The 19,877-nt window shown below is 47.6% G+C and overlaps 1 protein-coding gene across 4 annotated transcripts in view; it reads left to right on the forward strand.

Annotated features, from left to right (window-relative positions):
* Positions 1 to 3,010: 3,010 nt before the first annotated feature.
* TACC2 (transforming acidic coiled-coil containing protein 2) overlaps positions 3,011 to 19,877 on the forward strand; it is a 55,272-nt gene continuing 38,405 nt past the window's right edge. For all 4 annotated transcript variants that reach the window (XM_032190941.1, XM_032190942.1, XM_032190943.1 and 1 more), the window contains exons 1-2: positions 3,011 to 3,459; positions 17,569 to 17,726. In XM_032190941.1, the coding sequence (XP_032046832.1) occupies positions 3,392 to 3,459; positions 17,569 to 17,726 (226 nt within the window). In that variant the 5' untranslated portion in view covers positions 3,011 to 3,391. The remainder of the gene's footprint in view (positions 3,460 to 17,568; positions 17,727 to 19,877) is intronic.

A 19,877-nucleotide genomic window follows, 5' to 3' on the forward strand; every position in this document is an offset into this window, starting at 1 on the left:
ATTTGGTATAAAATGGATGAAACGAGCAGAAAGAGGAAATGAGAATTTTTAAAGGATGGCTCTGAATGCTGAGATACCCATTTGTCAGCACTGGGATCACAGGAAGTGGTTATGGGGCCGTTGTGTAGAACAACCCCGGACTGAGGTGCGGGGAGCATCCTTAACTCCTCTGAGGCCACGGTGACCATTTGGGTTGGCTGTTTTTTGAGCCACAATTCCTTTTTTTTTTCCAGGTCCCAGGCAAGTTCTTACAAAATGTACTCCCGGTATCAGCACGGTTTTGATATTTTTAAAAGCCAGCACTAAATTTAGTACCGACTTGGCGCTTCTGTTGGCAGGCCCGGGGGATGGATTGGGGCCAGGCAGGAGAGGGGGAGCTCCCCGCTCCTCGGGGCTGCTGCTCTGCAGACGTGGTGGTGCTGTGGCCGTGCTGTGCCTGCCTGCACGGCCGACTGCACCTCTCCGAAGTGTGCCCAGCAAAAGGAGTGCCGTGATGCTCTCAGCAGCTTGGGTGGTGTACTGAAACGCGTGGTTCTAGGTGATGGAGCAAGCGACAGGATGGATCCTCTCCAAACCTCAGCCCAGCGCTGGTCCCCTGGCAGCTCCATCACGTTACAGACCTCACGGCCAGGTCCGAAGGAAAGCCACGGTCTGGCTTCGCGTGTCTCCTTGGCCAGGAATTAGAGCCTGACTTCTTGTGCTCACAGCCCTGAGCCAGCAGGCGCTGCCGAGTCCGAGGCTCAGCTACAGCACAGCATTTTGTGAAGGACCATTCCGGTCTGAAGTGTTCAACTGGGAAAATGTGTGCCCACCTCAATAGTTAACTGAACTCACCGTTAGGAATTTGCATGTAAACGTTGATATTTTTTTTTAATTTTAGTTTCTCTCATTGGATCTTGTCATTAAATCTACCGGATCAGAGCCGCCACCGCTTTTAAGCGTGTGACATCTCCTCGTGCAGGTGCCTGTGGTGGAAGGAGTGGGCTGTGCCCTTCGTTTTGAAGCTGAAATATTTTCCCAAGGCTCCAGGTAGCGCTCCTTTGGCCACTCAGTGGATCACCAACACTAGAGCTGATGGTGCCTCCACCAAGGTCTCGCTGCAGTTGTAGCCCATGTTGTTATTTCACCAATCCTCCCACTCACATTGCTGCAGTCGAGCTGCTTTGGGGGAGATTTTTGCAAGAGAAGAGTTAAATCCTGGCCCCTTTGTAACCTGGAGTGGCCCAGAGCAGCCTCAGAATAACGTCCGACCCCAGCCTCTTTGTGTGGGGGCTTGGTTTTTGCAATAGATGCACACTTGAAACTTGAGGCAGCCAATGTAGGCATTTTGAATGTACTCTCTACACTTGTTAAAAACATACCACAATATTCCCCCTTTCTCCCCTGCAGGACAAACAGTGCCTCCGTTCCCCCTCTGGGCTTCCAGCAAGCTGCTAGGGCTTTCCTTTCTCAATGTGGTGGTGGCCTTTCGAAGGAAAGGCTTTTATTTTTATTATTTTCATTGTCTTCCTTTACTCTGTAATAAATAAAATCCAACAGGGAGCTCTTAGGGCATGCAGGAGACCGGCTGGCTGTAGCTCAGCACAGCCACCACGTGCAAAAACTGCTCGGTGACCTCAGCCCGATGGGTGCCCCAAATGCAGCCCTATAATTGTAGGCTGCGGGCTGGTGCTTCCTGCACTCGGCTGCTCTCCTGCAGTGATTAACCATTGCCAAGCTGCTGCCAGAGGACACGCGTTTTCTTTTCATACTGAGGAGCTCACGGGCTGGGGTTTGGGGTGGCCCCAGTGGCTCTGGCACCGAAGTGGAAGCCAGAAATGCCGGAGCTCGGTCCCGGAGCGGGGCGGGGAAGCTGCCTCCTTCCCTGGGGAGCTGGGTGGTGAGCACGAAATGCTGGATGCCTGAAATGAAACAACTTCCAAGCTGTAACTGGCTGGGAAGCGTGTGGCTAAACGAATTGTGGGCTCACCAGCTTCTCCTGCATTTATTCTGATGCTATTGGTAAAATCATTTAAGTTTGGGTACTCTCTGGAAATGAACTGTGTGCCTTGTGTTCACCAAGCACCTTTGCTGCTTCTCACACCAGTGGTTTGTGGTGGGTGCACCCCGTGGCAGAGCCCTACACACACAGCAGCCCAGTTTTTGTGCAGGAAGCAAACCCTGCTGGATCGCCCTTCTTGCAAGCAGGGCAAAAAATACAGGTAGCTATTGAAGGCATGAGCCTAGCGAGGCCTCCACTGAAACACGACAGAAATGCTGCGGTCGGTGCTTAACAGTTAGCAAATTTTAACATCTCTGTTAAACACATCTGAGCCTGCAGACCTCTGTGCCCCGTCCCGGATCCAAAATTGTCACACAGCTTCAGGCCATGCGTGTCCCCGGGGCTTAACCCCCAGTAGATGGTGATGGGGCTGGCTGCGCTCGCTCCTTGAGGGATTGGAGATCCCGGCACCCCACGGCAGCTGATCCACAGGGCTTGGCACATGGGCTGCTCAGGTTTGTGCCTTTCAGGCTTGGAGATCCTGGTGGCTGATCCCTCGGTGTCGGATTTTGAGCATCCCCTGCCCCGAGGGGCTCCGTGCCTGCAGAAGCCAAACAGTTAAGTGCCCCGATCTCCTCGGATGGAGCGGCGCGGGTGGGGAAGGCTCCCACATTGCCTTGTTTACCTTGGCTGCTCATGATATTCTCCCTCCGTCCCTCATGGACGGTTCCATTTCTGCCAGAGGGATGAGCTCGTTCGCTGCCACGAAAAAAGCGGCCGCGCCGCTCCTTAATCCCCTCCGCAGCCCTCCCGATCTGTCCAACTCGCCTCTCACCCAAGGGAAATGCATGCGCAGCGTCCTGGCCACACGTGCATTTGCATTTCAAATCAGCTGAGTCAACACAATGTAATGGTCCTGCCTGGAGGTCCTCAGGGAGCCACAGTAGCTGACAATGTGTGCTTAAAGGGAGGGTCTGCTTTTCTTCTTCTGTTTTTCTTTTTTTTTTTTTTTTTTTTATCGTTGTCGAAGGCGGTTTCAATAGCCGGCAGCCCCGGGCTGGAGGCGCTTTGCAGCGTGGCCGCGCGGGGACCGCTGATGTTTAGCAGATGATCAGCCTGTCAGAGCGGCCGGGATTTCATTTTATTTTCTAAACAGCGTTCATCTGGACGGGGGGGAAAAAAAAAAATATAAATAAATAAATAAATAAAATAACTGGCAACGGTTCAGAGAAGAGAGGCTGCTGCCGAAGTGTTCCTGCTCGGGCTGCCACTGATGCAAGCAGCTGTTCCCATCTGCACTGCAGCACCGCAGCCTCTGCACAGCCGGAGCTCTCGGGGCTTCTCGCTGCAGGGACTGCCGAGGGAGCCGGCCTTGCTCGCGTCCAGCCTCGAGCCCAGGGCACGCTGAGGATGGGAGGCTCGCAGTCGCTGCAGCAGGCACAGCCAGGTAGCCTGATCCGGGAGCCGTCAGAGGCGATGTAAGTCCGCGTTCCCTTCGCTCGCCTTTTCTCCGGGCTGCTGGGCCCTGCGGCCGGGCTGACTTTGCGGCCGCCGCCTTTGTTTGGTGCTAATTGCGTTCAGCTGGGGGCATCGCCGGGGTTTTGGGGGTTTTGGGGGGCCGTGGCGAGCGAGGTGCCTTTTGTAAGGCTCGCCTCGTCGCAAGGCGCCTCGCTCGGGCCGGCCGCCTGGGTTGGGTGGTGTGGAGCGGTGGCTGCGCACCATATGGTTTGTCTTTTCATGTTTTGGGTGCGTAATCAATCAAACACAATGACCACTTACAGCGAACAAAAAGCCACCCCCTTCCCCCTCCTAACCCCACCGGCGCCGTGTTTTCTGCTTAACATGCGCAGCGTGGAGCTGCATTTCTCTGGTTTCTCGGAGATTCCCTCTGCTTTTCTCCGTGCAGATGCTGTTTTTCGGGTCACATCACCCTTGCCAGCATCAGCCCTGTCTTGGCGTTACGGCCTCAGATGAATCAGGAGAGCAAGGTGTCCGTAGATCTCAGCTCGCTGAAGGCCAGCTGGGAATGAGATTCATTTGGGGCTTGGAGAGGGAGGGAAAAGCAGGCAATTATCGGGTATTGAGAACGAATTACCACTTTTTCCCCATGGCTACAGCATGTATGGAGGTGCACAAATATGTGTGTGCATGCAGAAATAGCCGACTCATTTCCCAGGTAGAAATAGGGTTTGGTCATTTGTTGGTCGAGGTTTTATCGGTTCACGTAGCTGACAGTCTCTTCTCCCTGACCTCCACCCCAGAGCAGTCAGCTGGCGTGCTGGGGCAGGGACTTTACCTCTGAAAGGGTTTCAGAAGAATTGCTTTGTCCCTTGCTGGCCTTTCAGTCACAGGGATCCCGTTTATCCAACATGTCTGAGCACCGAGTTAATTTCTGATCATCTATTTCAGTAAGTTCCCGTTATATCCACTGGAGCTAACATATAAACCAGCCTCACGTAGGTCTTAAAAATATAATGTGGTGGCTGTGATAAGATTTGAGGCATCATTTGTCTGTTTGAGATCAGTGCTTCAGAGTCGAGGGGGAACGATGGAGCAGTACCTGATAGCTCTGCCTCCAATAGGCCTTACAGGTAGGTTTGTGCTCCCTTTTGTCACCTCCCAGCATACCAGCACAGAGCTTGGCTGGATACTGGCTTGTTGGGGTTGGAAGATGCAGGCCTACCAGCATTTCTGCATCCTTTGTTCCCCTGATGTGCAGCTTCACCAATTAAGCTTTTTTTTTTTTTCTACGTAGCTCCCTTGTGCACAGCACCACCACGGCTTCGTACAGCTTCTGTTTAATGGCACACGGGGATGAGCTGATGCCTCCCCGTCTTTAAAGCACTGAAAATTACATTTTTGTCTGCACTAACTGGGTATATTTTTACTGGTGATCCAGGCACTAAAGCAATGCAGGTGAAGCAGTGTTGGGTGTGTTTTCCATGCAATTTTCACAGCCTTTTAAGAATTGACTCTGTTGAAGAACGTATCGACCAGGCTATGTGGTTTTTGTTATGGCACTCGAGTGAATGACATTGTCACCTCCTTTGGTGACTCACATTTGAATATGCTCATCTTCTGCAGTTAGGTTGTGCTGTGGGCTTTGGATGTGAGCCTTTTAGGCCCCGTGTAACCAACGGATACACTTTTAGCACAGACGTCATTCAGTAACTGTTGATATTCTCAGGAAGAGTTGGTGAAAGCTATTACTCATCTTAAATAAATACTGAGAGTCCTCAAATAAATACTCGCGTCCTCTCTTCATTCCAACGAGACACTCTTTAAGGTAAGGCAAGCCAGGAGATGTTTCTTTATCCTTGAGAAAGCGCAGGCCTGGTTTCCCAAAATAAGAATCTCTTTGCAGGATGCCATGGCAATCTGCTCTGAGGTCCTGGTTCATACTCTGAGAACTGTAACTTTACCAAGGGTTTTTTTAATGAGGTTACACTTAACTTGCTTTGCACACCCAAGCGAGTCCCAGGCAGGTTGGGTAAGGGCCTGTGGGGCTGCAGCATCCCGCAGGGGGCATTTTGGGGATGGGCAGAGGCTGCCTGCTGAACGGGACAGCTTGATAATAAAGGATGTAGCTTCATGACAAAGGCAGTGCCCAGCTGGGTTGGCTGCCCTGGGTTCATTAGGTGAAAGGGGTGTCAATCAGAAGTCATTGCTGGAATTTGGCACCCAAAATTCATTAGCACCAAAAAAGTACGGAGACAATTTCCTTCGGTATCTGCTGTTTTGGGAGTTTCCTGCGAAGTGTCCTAGGACAGGCCTCTTCACTCAATCTTAGTGAAAGTCCTGAGACCGATGGTAGAATTTGGGCAGAGAAGGGATCTAGGTGAAGGCTTTAGAGGGTGTCCACGATTAGATGTAAAAATATTTGTAATAAAAACAGGGTAAGAGCTGACAGCCCTGGGTGCTCTGCTGTGCGTTATGGATGGTTGGCAGCTCAGTCACTGGCAGTAGGCAATTACCCTTTTATTTAATAAATAATAAAAAAAAAAGGGGGGGGAGAAAAAAGTATATTTTGAATGATAAAAAGGGAAAGCCCAAGGGAGGCCGGTGCCGATAGAAGTTAACTGCAGATGAAAGTGGCGTGGTTCAGAGCTGGCTGTTGACATGATCAGCGCTGTCATGTGCGTTGCAATCTGCAGTAGGCGCCCCGGTGGCCGTGGATTGAGCTAAATGGAGGCCGGGTTTCAATCATGAGCAGCTGAAGTGAAGGAGGTGGCAGCGTGAGGATGTTTCTGTGCACGCACCCTCACCTCCGGCACCCTGCAAGCGGCTCCTGCTGGGGCCGGGGGCAGCCTTCGGCTTGGCACCCGCTGCTGCCTGCTCGTCCCTGCTTCCCTTTTTAACAGCACTACAGTTCTGTCTCTAGGTAACGCTCTGTCAGCATCAGAAAGCTGGAAATCTCGGTAGGTGTTTAAATGTTGGTGATTTAGATCTAGCTCTCAGCTCGGTTTATTTTTCCTCTGGTGGAGAGGCTCCTTTCCCCGGGCACGAACCGCACCTCGCTCTGCGGAGCATCACAGCTGCTGTCCTTGCAGCACCTGGATGGGACTGACATTCAGCACACATTTCTTGGCCAGCCAAAGGGCTGGGGCCGTGTTATTGCCTCCCATCAGCTCTACCTGCTGCTTCTGTACCATTTGCATCCCCTGCCCATCCAAGGGGAAAATGACTGGAGGCTGAGCCAGCTCCCGCCGAAGGGAGCGGTGAGATGCCCGCTGACCTCGCTGGGAGCTGGATCGGACTCCGAGAAGGAAATTGAATGTTACTGATGGGTGGTAGCAGGCCAAGCTGCTGCCCTCGTGGGTTGTTGTTAGCTGGTTTCGGTGCTGGTTGCTTGAAGGACTGGGCAAAATTTAAGCGAGGTTGGCTCAGGCTGGTGTGAGCTGCTCTGTGCGTGGGTGTGCGTACGGCTGCGCACAGAAGTCGTCTGCATATGCACAAGAAGTGCAGCCCTTGCTGGCTACCAGCTTTTGTGCTTTTCTATCCATAAAACCTAGAGGAACCCACCGTATGGCTCTTAAAAGTCAGAAGGAAACCAGTTTGGTTAAATATTTGCACAGTTTTATAGCCTGAAGTGTAGGGAAGTCACCTCAATGAATAGATACAAGACTGGGAAGATCTTGAAAGCATTGAAGGAGTTTGGGTCTTTGGGAAGGAGGGGAGGCTTCTGTTACTGTAATAGTATTTAGTTCAACTTAATCCCTTCTTGACAGCTAGTCCTGCCTATTGTCAGCCTTCTACATATTTATTATTATTTTTAAAACTCCAATTGACAGCCACCAGTCAGCATCCTCGGCAATGTGGAGAGCACGCTCTACCTGCTGGCTTTGTCTACCAAGTCGGGGAAATTGCTGGGAGACACGGGGGTGTTTTACTTGCGAGAAAACGAACCAGAAGTAACAGGCAAATTCTTCTGTCGAGCTTTCCTGCTTTTTATTCCAGCCTCCCTCATTCGAGCCCAAAGGATCTCGTCTCTGAAGTCAGCGACAGCGCTGCTTTTGATATGAATGGGTACTACATCAACCGCTGCAGCTGTCAGCAGACGCAGGCAGGTCACACGTAGACTTGAAGACAAAATAAAAAGACCCCAGAATGGCTCACCCCTCCATTAGCGAGGCACCCCACACATCTGGCAAATACGTGGATATTATAGGGCTCCCTGGACTAAATGGTGTGCCCTACGCAGTGCGTACTGGGGCTGCTGCCATCCATTATGCATTGTGACACAGAGGGAAACTGGGAAATACGAACTGATGGGAAGCAGTAAAAACGTGAATGAAGAGGCATTCCTGCACGTGCCTGGTGCCTGACACTTCCCTCTGCTTCTGCCTTTTGCTTTGCTTGACCCAGCAGCCAAAGCAGCCGCTTGTTAGATATAAATCAAAGATGCTCTTTGGTACTGGGAGCTTTAGAGGTAACAGGCTGGGTGCTTTTGAGTTTTTCTTACACCAAAATGAGTTCTGTCTGTTAGGGACGTGCTTCCTTTGTTTTAAGACCTTGCGCTGATAGGGAGTTTTTGTATTTGCTAGTGCTTTGGATGCCATCTGTTACCAATAGATACCATTTCCTTATCCATCTCTGATACTTTGTAAGGATTTAGCTTCCTAACAAACTTCTTATGCTGTCCAGTTTTGACTTCTCAGTGGCAAAAGGCAGAGCTTCAACTGGAATTTCAGTGCAGTTGGCGTTTTCTTTGGGGAAGTGGGAGTGTCTAAGAAAAAACTTGGGGTTCCTCTGCGGTAAGAAACAAATGAAAAATGCTATTTTTATGATGGAAAAGCTTTCTAGATAAGTAAAAAATAAAATGTCATTTCCCATTAGCTCCTTAAATGCTTTGAAGCAGCCATCTGAATTTAGTAGCAGCCTGTGGATATCGTGTGTTATACTCCCCGTAGCACCAGAGAGTTGGCTCAGTGGAAAAAACTGAATGTTTTTATTTCCATGGGTTCCCATTTCCCACCACAGTTCTGAGATCTCAGAGATTTCTTTTAAGGCACATTTTGGCCCGAGAACCTTCATCAGTGGTGGCATTAAGACAGCACCATCCCTCCTGAGCTCCAGAAACCGAAGAGCAGTTGGCACGGTAGGCTGTTGAAAAACTTCACACATGAAGTGGGCAAATTTGGGGTTGAGAAAGTATGGATCTCTGCCAGAGCCCTCCGGGTAATTGTAGGGCTCTCCTGGATTTACGTTCATCCCTTTCCCTCACTAAGGCTTCCTACAGCTCCGATCCCACAGCTCTGGGGTTGGGTTAAGGAGCTGAGTGGGCGTTTGGGAGCCTCTTGCCTTCCAGGGAGGGGATTGGGGTCATCCCTTCTGTTGGGATGAAAAGGAAAAATTGGGAAAATCTGGGACTTCCCATGGCAAATTTCTTGGGTTTAGATTAAACAGGATCCCTAGAATTATGTGCAAATGAACGAGATAAGGTTTTTCTAAACAAAAGCAGCTTGTTTCTAGGGCTAAATATAGATGAGATTGTATCTGAAATGTAGCAGCAGCTACACTCAGCTCCTGCTTTTGAGTTTTGATCTGCTCCCAGCACGGAAATGTACGTTTATTGGGCTTGTTAACGGTTCGCTGCCCTCATTAAAAACGAGCCCAGTGTTGTGCTGGGAGAAGGTTTTCCTTGCTAAAGGAGGGGAAGGATGAGTGAGGGATCCGAGCTCCTTTGGGTACCACTGAAGTCCGGGCCTTGCCCCTTTAGAGCTGGGCAGCAGAGGTTGGGTGCCGTGGTGTTGCCCAGCCGAGCTAAAGCTCAAGTCAAGGAGAAATCTGCCTGCCCGACCCGTCTGGAGCATCAGCACCCGTCCCACACCTGCCTCAAGCCAGAAGGTGAGATAGCTGTTGCCCACCAAGTGTTTTATTACTGCTCCATTGCTCCCTGGCTGTTTGTAGCCCAGAGCAGAGGACAAGAGGTTAGTGGGGGCCTTGCAAAGCTCTGCACAGCCACTGGGTGAGACAGGCACACCGTGGGGCACAGGGGCTCTTTGCTCCCCTCTTCCCTGTTGCCAAAAGGACCCCCTGGCTCTCCTCTTCTCCATCCTCTTTGTAGTCCTTGCCTCTTTTCTGAAAGGAGCTGCTTTCCCAAATCTCCAGCCGGTCCCTCGGGGATTACAGGTACCACACATTCACCTCCGCACTTCCCGGTCGCTGTTTCATCTCCTGCTGCTGCTTATGGGCTGTGTGGCTGAGCGGAGACATGGCTGGGGAAAGCCTGGTAGGATTCAAGGGGTAGCTGCAATCAGCAAAGCAATTTCAGACGTACGGCTCTGGCTCCCAATGAATTATTGATTATTTTCCCTCGGAGCCCTCGCATGATGCTGTGTAGCGGCGAGTGCAGGCAGCCGGCTTGCTTTCCAAGGATGTAGTTAACAGGATGTTGTTTCCTGGATTAAAACTTCAGAGCTTGCTACTAAAGGCGGGGGAAAGGTATTTGTCATGGGTATTAAATACTTAAACAGCAACTACCAGTCCCTGATCTGGCAGGGTGAATCTCAGAACAAAATACAGCGCTGATAGGGATCGCTGTGCATCAAATGGTGATACCTGTGTTGGTGGGGAGCATTTCACCTTGGATATTGGAGGATCTTCACGGCTTCTCCTCATCCCTTAAGAGATTTACGTATCTGAACATTCAGCAGCCTCTGGTTAGTTAGGAACACACGAGGATGTTTGGTGTTGTGATGTCTGAGGGTGAGTGTCTTTAATTAAATGGTATTTCCCTGTTGTTCCTCGGAGAATAAAGCAGCTGCCTGAGAAGAGCGCAGAGATTAAAAGATGTGCAGATCCTTCAGTTCTACGTCCTGTTCCTGCCGAGTGGAGGTTTTCATTATTCAGACTAAAGTCTGTGGAAGGGGAAGGCTGGCCAGCAAGACTGGGAATTCATTTCATTATTCATTTATTGCAGCAGTGTTGAAAACACTCCGTTACGTCTCAGGAAAAGCCATAAAAAGGAAAAAAAAAAAAAAAACTTAATGTGATTTAAATCAATGCAGAGAACTTCTCGCTAATCAGTTAGAAAAATGAGTTAAGTAGTTTGAAGTGCTGCTGTAAGGATGCAATGTTATATCCCTCAATCTTCCCTTTCAGATGTGGCTTCCCACAGCTCGAGACATTTCTTTCTGGTTGCTGCGTGAAAGCAGGAAATGGCTTTGCTGGGGGAGTGCGAGTTTGGCTTCTGCACAGAGTGCTCTCCAAATCGCTGAATAAACAAGCAGGAAAAGCAGGAGAAATAATTCCTTCTCCCCTCCTGGAAAGATTTATGGAGAGATTACTTGTAATGCAATAGGTAAAACACAGAAATCAGCATTAACTTTAAATTAATTGTGTCCTTTTCATCCTTCTCTGCTGCGATTCTAGTCCTGTTCTCCAAATGCAATCATCCTATGAAGAAAAATTACCCTTTTTATAGTAAGCGATTAATTTTTAAGAGATTCATGTTTGTTTTTGTAACCTCTCGTAGAAAACACGTTTCCACACTGACCTGTGTGGTTTGGGTAGCACACGAGGCGTTATTTATTTTCCACGGCTGAAGTCCCACGTTGCGATTTGCAGCCAGGACGTTTTATTTCTGTTTTCTCACCTATCTAAAAAAAAAAAAAAAAAGGCAGATCCCTACATGTCAGTTCCGACACTGCTGTCGAGGACGTCGAGCTGCAGATCGGATGTGAAGTCACCCGGGAGGGTTAGAGCAGCGGCTGTGAAGATCCGAGCCCTGTTTGAGTGCTCGCACCATGTTTCCGCAGGTGTACATCATTAATGCTTCAGCCGAGCTCTCTGCTTTGTGCCGAGACAACAGAGAGGGCATCACGCCCCGGCTCGCAGCCTGGAGGAGAAGCAAGGAGCTGCACAAAGGAGGGAAGCAGCCCTGGCTGCTCCCGGGGTGATGCACGATGCTCTCCCTCCCCTGTGTCTCTAAATTAAGCCGTGTGCTTGTCAGGGCACATCGCTGATGGGCTGGGAGGCGTCGCCTTCGATGGAGAATTGATTATTTTCCTGGGCAACCATGTTTTGAGTGGGTCTTGTAGGAATATTTATGCTGAAATCAGCTTAAAATCCTTCTCTGGAGAGGAGTGCCAGCCCTGCTTCCTGCACACTTCTGTGACGATATGAGTTCCTGTGTAGTTGCATTGTGCTAAAGTAGGTCTCTGTCAGTTCAGCAGAATGGGATTTATTTGATAAAACCTCTATTTTGTTAAGCGAGAACTGCAAGGAATGCTTTGCTGCCGTGTCACAGCTCCAGCCATAAACCGATCACGTGGCGTTGTCCTGGTCCTATATGGGCAAATGCCTCTGTCGAGGAAGAAACTGCTGCTGGTTTTGTGCAGTATTGCTTCTGCGACAGGAACCCCTGAAAGCAAAACACAGTTCCTATTTAAGTCTTCCAATTCTGCGGTATTCACAAAATTCTCAAAAAAAAATAATCACAGAAACCTTTCTTGAAAGAAAAAATACACTTTTTTTTTTTTGTCCTACAATTTAGTCTTTATTAGGACTTTAATGTATCTGTAAGATAGCAGGATAAAGAATGGAAATACCTAGGAAATTGACTTCCTCCCAGTTGAGGGATAACTTCTCTAAAATTATTTTAATTTTTTGTGATTTAAGAAGCCTCTGTTGTACCCATTTTTCACTGAACCATGCCCAGTTTTCAAGTAAAAACAAAAAAGGTCTACAGGGCAGCAGTTAGGGATGTCATAAAGTGAGACTGAAATTACTTTCCAGCTATATAGTCCAAGCTGAAACAATCCAACAATCCTGTGCTGAAATTACAGTTTTGTCTTGATGGTCAGACTTTGCAAGTCGGAAGCCTATAAAACATTCCTCCAGTGTTGCAAGGCAGGCAAGTAGCTAGGGGCATCATTGTCTTTTCTGGGATGTATGCATACATATTCCATACATAAACCTCGTGCTGTACAGCAGGCAGCCTTCCCCCAGAAGGTGAGGTACATCCCTCGTACAGATTCAGCCCTAGAAAGCTGTGAATTCCCATCGATTTCCATCACAGTTGGACACTTTGCATTTTGCTGGAGCAAACCCTGGGAGAACAATGTGCTTGGTTTTCCTCTGCTTTCCTCCTGGGTACCAGGCCTTATTTTATGGGTATGAGTCCTGAGGCTTGGTCCTCATCCTGCGGGTACGAACCGGTAGTGATGCTCTGTGTGTGATTTATTTAATTGTAGGTTGATGATCCTGCTGCTGGATATCCTTAGAGCAGCGTGAGGGAAGTCCATCAATAGTTAATGGCCAGAAACGTGTCCCTAAAGGAACTGTCTTGTAAGTGGAGGCCGGGGACATGTAAGTGACATGTTTGTGCCTCCCCAGCTCCTGACGTGCTCACATCCCATGCTGAGAGCCTTCCCCGTGGGGACAGAGAGGGGAAGGGCAGGTGGCTGTAAGTGGTCCCCGATAAGTCACTGATCCTTCAGCTTTGGTCGGCTTGGCTAAGGTTGATGGTTTTGCTCTTCTCTGTGTGAAATGCTGTTGGTGCTGTTGGTACTGTTGAATTATTTCTGAGAAATTTGGTCATTTTAATGGTGTGTTTTGCTAGAGAGAAGGGAAATACCATTTGTGAGGCGTATGCCTAGCACTGTTTGTGGTGCATTTCAATGCCATGAGTTTAACAGATCCGTGGATGACAGGAAGACTAATTCAGGTACCAAATATTAATAATTAACACTTAACCAAATGAATCTACCGCTGTGTCCAACATGATTTTTGTATGCTGCCATGCCAATTTAATGTTAACATTTAAAATCTGTGATGTTGTTTGTTCCTCAGAGCGGGTAGGTGACAAATGGCCCAGCCAACAAGTACCACGTTAAGAGCAGCTGATTAATGTGGAGCCCTGTGTTGGCCTGGAGTCACCGAGTAGGCAAATACCATACAGAAATGACAGCACAAAGCTGAAACGTTTTTGATATTACTCTAACCTTGTGCTGGGATGAAAAAATTGACCTTTTGTTGTAACATACGATATTCTTGTTTGCTGTGAGTAGGCCCTAGGGTCAGGTAAGGCTGCTGGCCTGAAGTGGTAGCTTGATCTCTGGGAAGGGCTGTACGGTTTGGGCTCTCGTGCTGGTTTGGAGTTATGACCCTGAACAACATTGAAAGTCTGAAGGAAGAAAGGGAGAAAGGAGATGATATGCATCTGCTACCGGGTTGTGTAACTGCAGCATGAAAAATACCACAAGATGAATTATAGAGAGAGTCCGTTATTGAATTTTTTATAAATAGAACAAGGAAAAAGCTCAAATTCAATATGTACCAGTTTAGCAGTCTTCAGTTTTTGTTTTCCTCTGAATCAGCACAGATTCACAGCGATAAGCTGTTCGTGCCACAAAGAATTCACAGCCTGGGTGGGTGAGGCAGGCTTGAGGCAGATGCAGAAGCGGATTGACCAAGACCCCATCCATGCAGCACTTGAGTGGCACAGCTGAGAGTTGGATTGATCTTCAGGCTTGAGACTGCCACTGAAACATGCTGTCTCCGTGTTCTTTTTCTCGTTTTATTTTTTTAAGACCTCTATGGGATAAGATCAATTTAACTGTGAAAAATGGGAGCAGGAAATTTGAGAAGGTTTTATCAGGCTGTTCGCGGTGGAAGAGCTTGACTGAAATTAATGCACATCTCTGAGCGCCTCGCCTCTGTGGCTGTATGGACTTGAAAGCTTGAGGCTACTGAGTGTCTTTTCAAATCTTTCTATCTCTGGCTTTGCCAGGATAGGATGAGTATATGTGCCCGTTTAAGTAACGTGCAAGACAGATTGACCTCAGCAGTGTACAGCCAGTCCTCCATCCTCGGCTCTGATCTCATCGGAAAACAGACCTGAATTATTCATGCAGCTTTTATGAGGATCATCTCTGAAAGTGATCGATGGAGGTGAGACTACGGAACTCATTCCTCCTTTTTACTTCCAGCGCATCTCCCAGTGGGATTACAGGAATGAAAACCAAAATTCATCTTTAGTACTAAACTGAGCATCTTAAGAAGCTGCTTTTTTTTTTTTTTTTTTTTTTTTTTTCTTGCTGATTTAGATTCCTCTCACAGTGTATAAATCATTCAGTAAATACTGATGTGAAATTTGTATCCTAACTATGATCTAATAGCTTTTGATGCTTTGGGTTGCCAGGTCTACTGGAATCTGTGCTTTGCCTTTAGGTGGTGCCACAGCTCATGCTTATGAGCTGTATTTGCTCATGGTTTGTACATCACCACAGTGTTTGCTCATTTGGGTCCCTCATTGCACAGCTTTGGGACTCCCAGTCCATCGTGGTGTATGCCAGCTCATCCAGCAGCAGGACCCAAGCATTGGGTGATTCTTGAATGTCCCTCTGGTGACAGATGGGTGTGCACTTGTTCGATTCTCAAGGTCCAGGTTTTGCTGGCAGTCTGCATGGTATGCTTGAGAGACTACAACTAAACTGGGCCAAGCTGCAATAACAAGGCAAGTTTAGAGTCACGTAGGTTGGAAAAGGCCTTCCAGATCATTAAGTCCAACCATCAACCTCACCTATTTATTGTATTTTGTCCAAAGTGCTAAGTTTGGAAGGAAATACACCAGTTTGAATATAGATGGATGGAGGATGTTCAGCTTGGCTGTGACAGAGCTAAGCCCTGAAGCCAGTCTTGATGTTGCTCCTTGTGATTCCACGAGCTGGTGGGGAGCAGCTCCATCCCCTCTCCCAAACAACGAGGAGAGGCACGGCAGGAAATCTCATCCTTGTGTGCTGACTGCTTTCCAGCTGCGGTGACAGAAAGGCTATTTTTCATTCTGAAGTGAAGGACTTAAAATTATAAGTGTCTGTGGTCTACAAAAACGAAGGTAATGTAACTTCTGGGGCTGGATTTCCACAAGGCCAAAGGGGACAAAGAGAAGTCAACCCCGGGAACTGCCTTCAGTTGCTCCAAGCCTCCAGGTGAGAGCAGGAGCACCCCTATGCCGCAACTGGTCCCGTAGGATGGCCATGGTGTTTGGTTCTCCCCAGCTCCTCTCCCTGCCTGTGTGCACTGCACTCACTGCTCACCGGCTGGCTTCCCATTTACTGTTTACTGGCCATCTTTGGAGAGGTGAAAGAGGACTGTGAGAGTACTTCTAGTCATTTTGTAGCTTCTACAATCTAGATTTTTATTTTTTTTTCCCCCATTATATACAAAAAAACAAAGGATGCAGATAGAAAGATATGAGATACACTCACACGTCCTTGTAGCCACCCTCGGAAATCAGCGTGAGCTTGCCCTGATAACTTACGTTCCACCCCATAGCTTTTAACTGTTTGGACTCCGTGCTTACAGGCCCATTCTCCCCATTATGAGCCAGGACCAGCAAACGAATTCTCCACCTCTAAACCCCACATGTCCGATCTCACCCTGCCTCGTCCTCGGCTGGAGCTTCAGGATAATGGTCAAGAGGACAGAAGGGGCTCTTCCCTCCACGAGAGCTGGGTCCGCGCCTGCTGCTGCCTGGCAAGCTCTTCTGCACCAGGGAATTTGCAGCAGCCTTATTTATTTTTCTGTGCACTCCTGTACTTTTCAGAGAAAAGACATTACACATTTCAGCCAGTTCTATTCGTAATTTCCTTTTCACAGGAAATCCTGTTGTTCTGGGAAAATCTTTTGTTACAGTTTGAAAGTACAATTACAGTCTTAAAAATATCCTATGCGGGAGAGACCATCCCGTGTTTTCTCTAAGGAAAACTGACCCAGTTCAGCACAGGTTCTCATTTTCCCAGGAGATATGTGAGGTAGGACCTTGGAGCACAGTCTTGGGCTATGCTCCCAGGCTTTATGCTCTCTGCCACCCTTCAGGTGATGACAACGAACAGTTCCCTGGTGTGGAGCTTCCCTTCCCACCTCTGTGTTAAATACCAAGCTTTGCTATCATGACCGCCCCTCATAACAAACTCGGCTGCATTTGAATTAAGGTTAAGAAAGTTTTTACTGATTACATTGCTGCTTATGGAGGGGTGCAGGTGAAAATTAGAAGTATGGGATCAGAATTGTGCTGAGATTACTGAATATTGGCAAAACGAAGCTGTGCTGAAGCTCAGGCAGTGAGAATCACGTGAAAACACAAGAGGGATGAATTACTTTTAATGTTGTTGGTTTAGATGATAACTTTCTAGGTTTACTTTTATGACAGGAAACATTTTTCTACAAGAAAAATACCAAATTCTGTTTCTGTTTGGTTCTTCAGCTTTGTTTCCTGAAGCACTTCTGTGGCAGGAGGAGAAAACATTATGTTGACTAACTATGGTGTAGCCTTATTTCCAGAAGTTCTTTGTCCTTACGTGATTTAGATCTTCACTTATCATTTAGGTTTCCCATCATTTCCTACAGGTGTTCCTTTTCAGGCCTGCATTTCCTTTGACTTGGCTCTGTTTCCCCACTGGGCTGACACTAACCCACTGGGATCCTTCTGTTGCTTGCGGCTGTGTGAGCCCACAGTGCTAGAAAAGGATTATTGACAGTACCAGGACTGTGCATTTTACACCTCGTCTCACCTTTTTAATAAACCTATACAATTACTGTTTAAAGAGGGCTATGGGAAAATTGTGTAAAAAAGTAAAATCTATTTCCCTGGAAGCAGGATACCCAAGGATGAGCTGCACCTCAGGTATCTCCGTGTGCTCTCACCTGTAGGAGCACACACAGAACTTTGATGATGTTTTTAAAGTTTTGTGTTTCATTTTTTTAAATGAAGCTGTGAAATGACTCTTAAGATCCTTTTCCGTGTTCATTTATGTCCCCTTGCACCAAGGAAAGTTTCAGAATCTATCTGATATAAGGGTGTTGGTGTTGTCTTTGTGGCTGAACCTCCTTCACACTGAAAAGCAGGCTCTGCAGCCTGGATTTGTTTCCAAATACACATTCATTTTTGTAGCACAAAGCAGTGACAAGATCGTGGCCATGATATTCTGCTCTGGAAACCACACGGTGGTGTAATATCTCCTTCTGGGCTGCCTTTGGAGATCGCAGAGGTAGCCCAATAGCTGGTGTCTCTGCCATGAATCTTCCCTCTCCTCACTAGTCCAGGCTGTTAAGAAAACTCTCTCTTGCTTGGTTTTCCCCAGGAGCTCTGACTCAGAAGAAGCATTTGAGACCCCGGAGTCCACCACACCGGTCAAGGCTCCACCATCACCACCCCAGCCACCCCCCGAAGCGGCGGCAGCAGTTGTAGCAGACCTAGCAGAACAAGAAATAAAGCCCCAGCTGTCCTTGGAAGACACAGGTAAGGAGCATGCCATGGGTGGGACACCTTGCTGAGGAAGGTGAAGCTGAGGTGAGGTGTTTGTGTTAGCAGAGGCAAGGAATTGTTGCTAACGAATTGTTTCCTGGAAGATTTGTTGGTGTGTGCTGACCCTTATCTGTGCTGAGAGGAGAAACTCTGTCACCTCCTGGAGTAAAGTAGTAGAGAATCTGTCCATAACACTGGGCAAATAATAAAGAAAATAGGAGCTTTTTAGGAAAAACAAGCAAACAAAAAACACTAAACACCAATTCTTCCTTTAGAATCAAATGTCATTCTCTCCTCCCAGTATTTTAGGAGCTTTTCAGAGTCAGATGCCTAGAAAAAGGAGGTACGATGTACAGGCACCTGGCTGCACACTGCTAGCAGTGACAGTTAACAAAATACTATTTCATCTGTATTGGCACCTAAAGCAGAAAGTGAACAAAAAGCTCCTAGAACAGTAGAAATATTTATATTAGCTCTGTGGTACAGTAACAGAGCAGTGAGTGTGAGTGTATGGATAATACAGTCACATAAAAATGGAACATCTTGGCAAGGTCACGTTTAAGAAGGGAATATGACATTTCAGAAACAAAAAGCTTTGCCCTCTTCCCCCCCAAAAAGGTATTCTTTGTTCTCCAAATTGAATAATAGAATATGGAGGAGTAGGAGGCACTCCTTATCCCAAAATAGCTTTGTTTGGGTTGTCAAATGACAGCTCAACAGTTTAAGACTGAATTGCCTATTATGCTGTCTTTTTTCCCATCCAAAAGCCAAGTCATCTTGATTACATTGCTAAATTGTGTAAAGGTAATTTACTCTAAGCAGGCTAAAGCTGGCTTACGCTTCCTTTGGAAAGCTGTGTAACGTTGCCATGCTTTAAAGCTTCCACTTCCCACTGTAGTGGCTGCGTTTAGCAGTGGCAAAGCATTGTCCGTGGCTGGTGCTTGTATTGCAAAGGCTGTCGAGCTTGATTTAAACCTTTGGGGATGTGACAAACAAGTCTTGGAAATGGCTTGAGACACCTAAAGCATTTCTGGGACTCATGCATTAAGGAGTGCTCCTTAAGAGTGTGATTTATGCTATGAGTTTATGAGAAACTAGAAAGATGTTCAACAAACTGATGCCACAAAATAAAATACTGGGAAGAGATCTCCTGGCAGTTTCTCCTTTAGAGTTCCTTCTTCACTGCAGCAAGCAGCATTACTCGTTCTCCATCTTCTTTCCTTTTTCTCATCTTAATATCTGTGATGACAAAACAAGTTAAGTGCTGAGAGAACAAAGAGTGCATATGCTAAACAGCATTGCAGCATGTTTTTAATTACTGCAGTAGATTATCTTCATCCCCTGAATACACATGTGCGTCCCTGTCACATGCGATTCTCTTCTTCCTGTGTCCCAGACCTCCCCCTCCTTTCTTTTGGGCATTCCCAAATAGATAGGAAACTGACTGTATCCATTCATAGCCAGCGTGAACTGTATTAAAAGCCATTGGGTGGTGGAGATGAAAATGTTTCATTTGCAAATCAGATTTGTCCATGGGAGGCAAATTGCCACAAACTGCCAGAGCTGCGTTCCGCATTCCGAAATGATGCAGAATGCAGTTATACAACGGGGGGGTGGTACGAGAGGAGAGGGCTGTGCAATGCAGGGAAAATTCAGAGGTAGGAGGGCAACACAAAGCATTCGCTTGTTTCTGAAACCTTTTGAAGAAATTAATAACAGTGAGACTGTAGCTTAGGTGTTCGTATGCTTCAGAGAAGTGACATTTTGGGTTAACATTTTTGTTTTATAAACCAATTGACTCCCGGTTATCTTATAGGTTGCTTATCTCATAGGTTGTGTGTGTGGCTGCACACAAATTCGATGAGTTACTGGGGGGCTGTGGGCAGCGGAAGCAGGGCTCCTAGTCAATACCATACAGCTAAATAAAGAGGTTTCACTAAGAGGAATAAGAAATATGGGCAGCCAATGAGCCCGGCACGCAGCGAGAGGCAGCGCCGGCCAGCTGGGATCCTGCTTCGCCAGCCGCACGCCTTTGTCTTCGACAGGATGGTGGTGATGAAGCGTGTGTTTGGGTGGAAGGAGGAAGCACAGAAGCGTTTGAGGGATTATTTGATCTGTATCTGACAATAATTATGGATGCAGACG

The sequence above is a fragment of the Aythya fuligula genome, chromosome 7, assembly GCF_009819795.1.
Source record: "Aythya fuligula isolate bAytFul2 chromosome 7, bAytFul2.pri, whole genome shotgun sequence".
Taxonomy (NCBI): Eukaryota; Metazoa; Chordata; class Aves; order Anseriformes; family Anatidae; genus Aythya; species Aythya fuligula.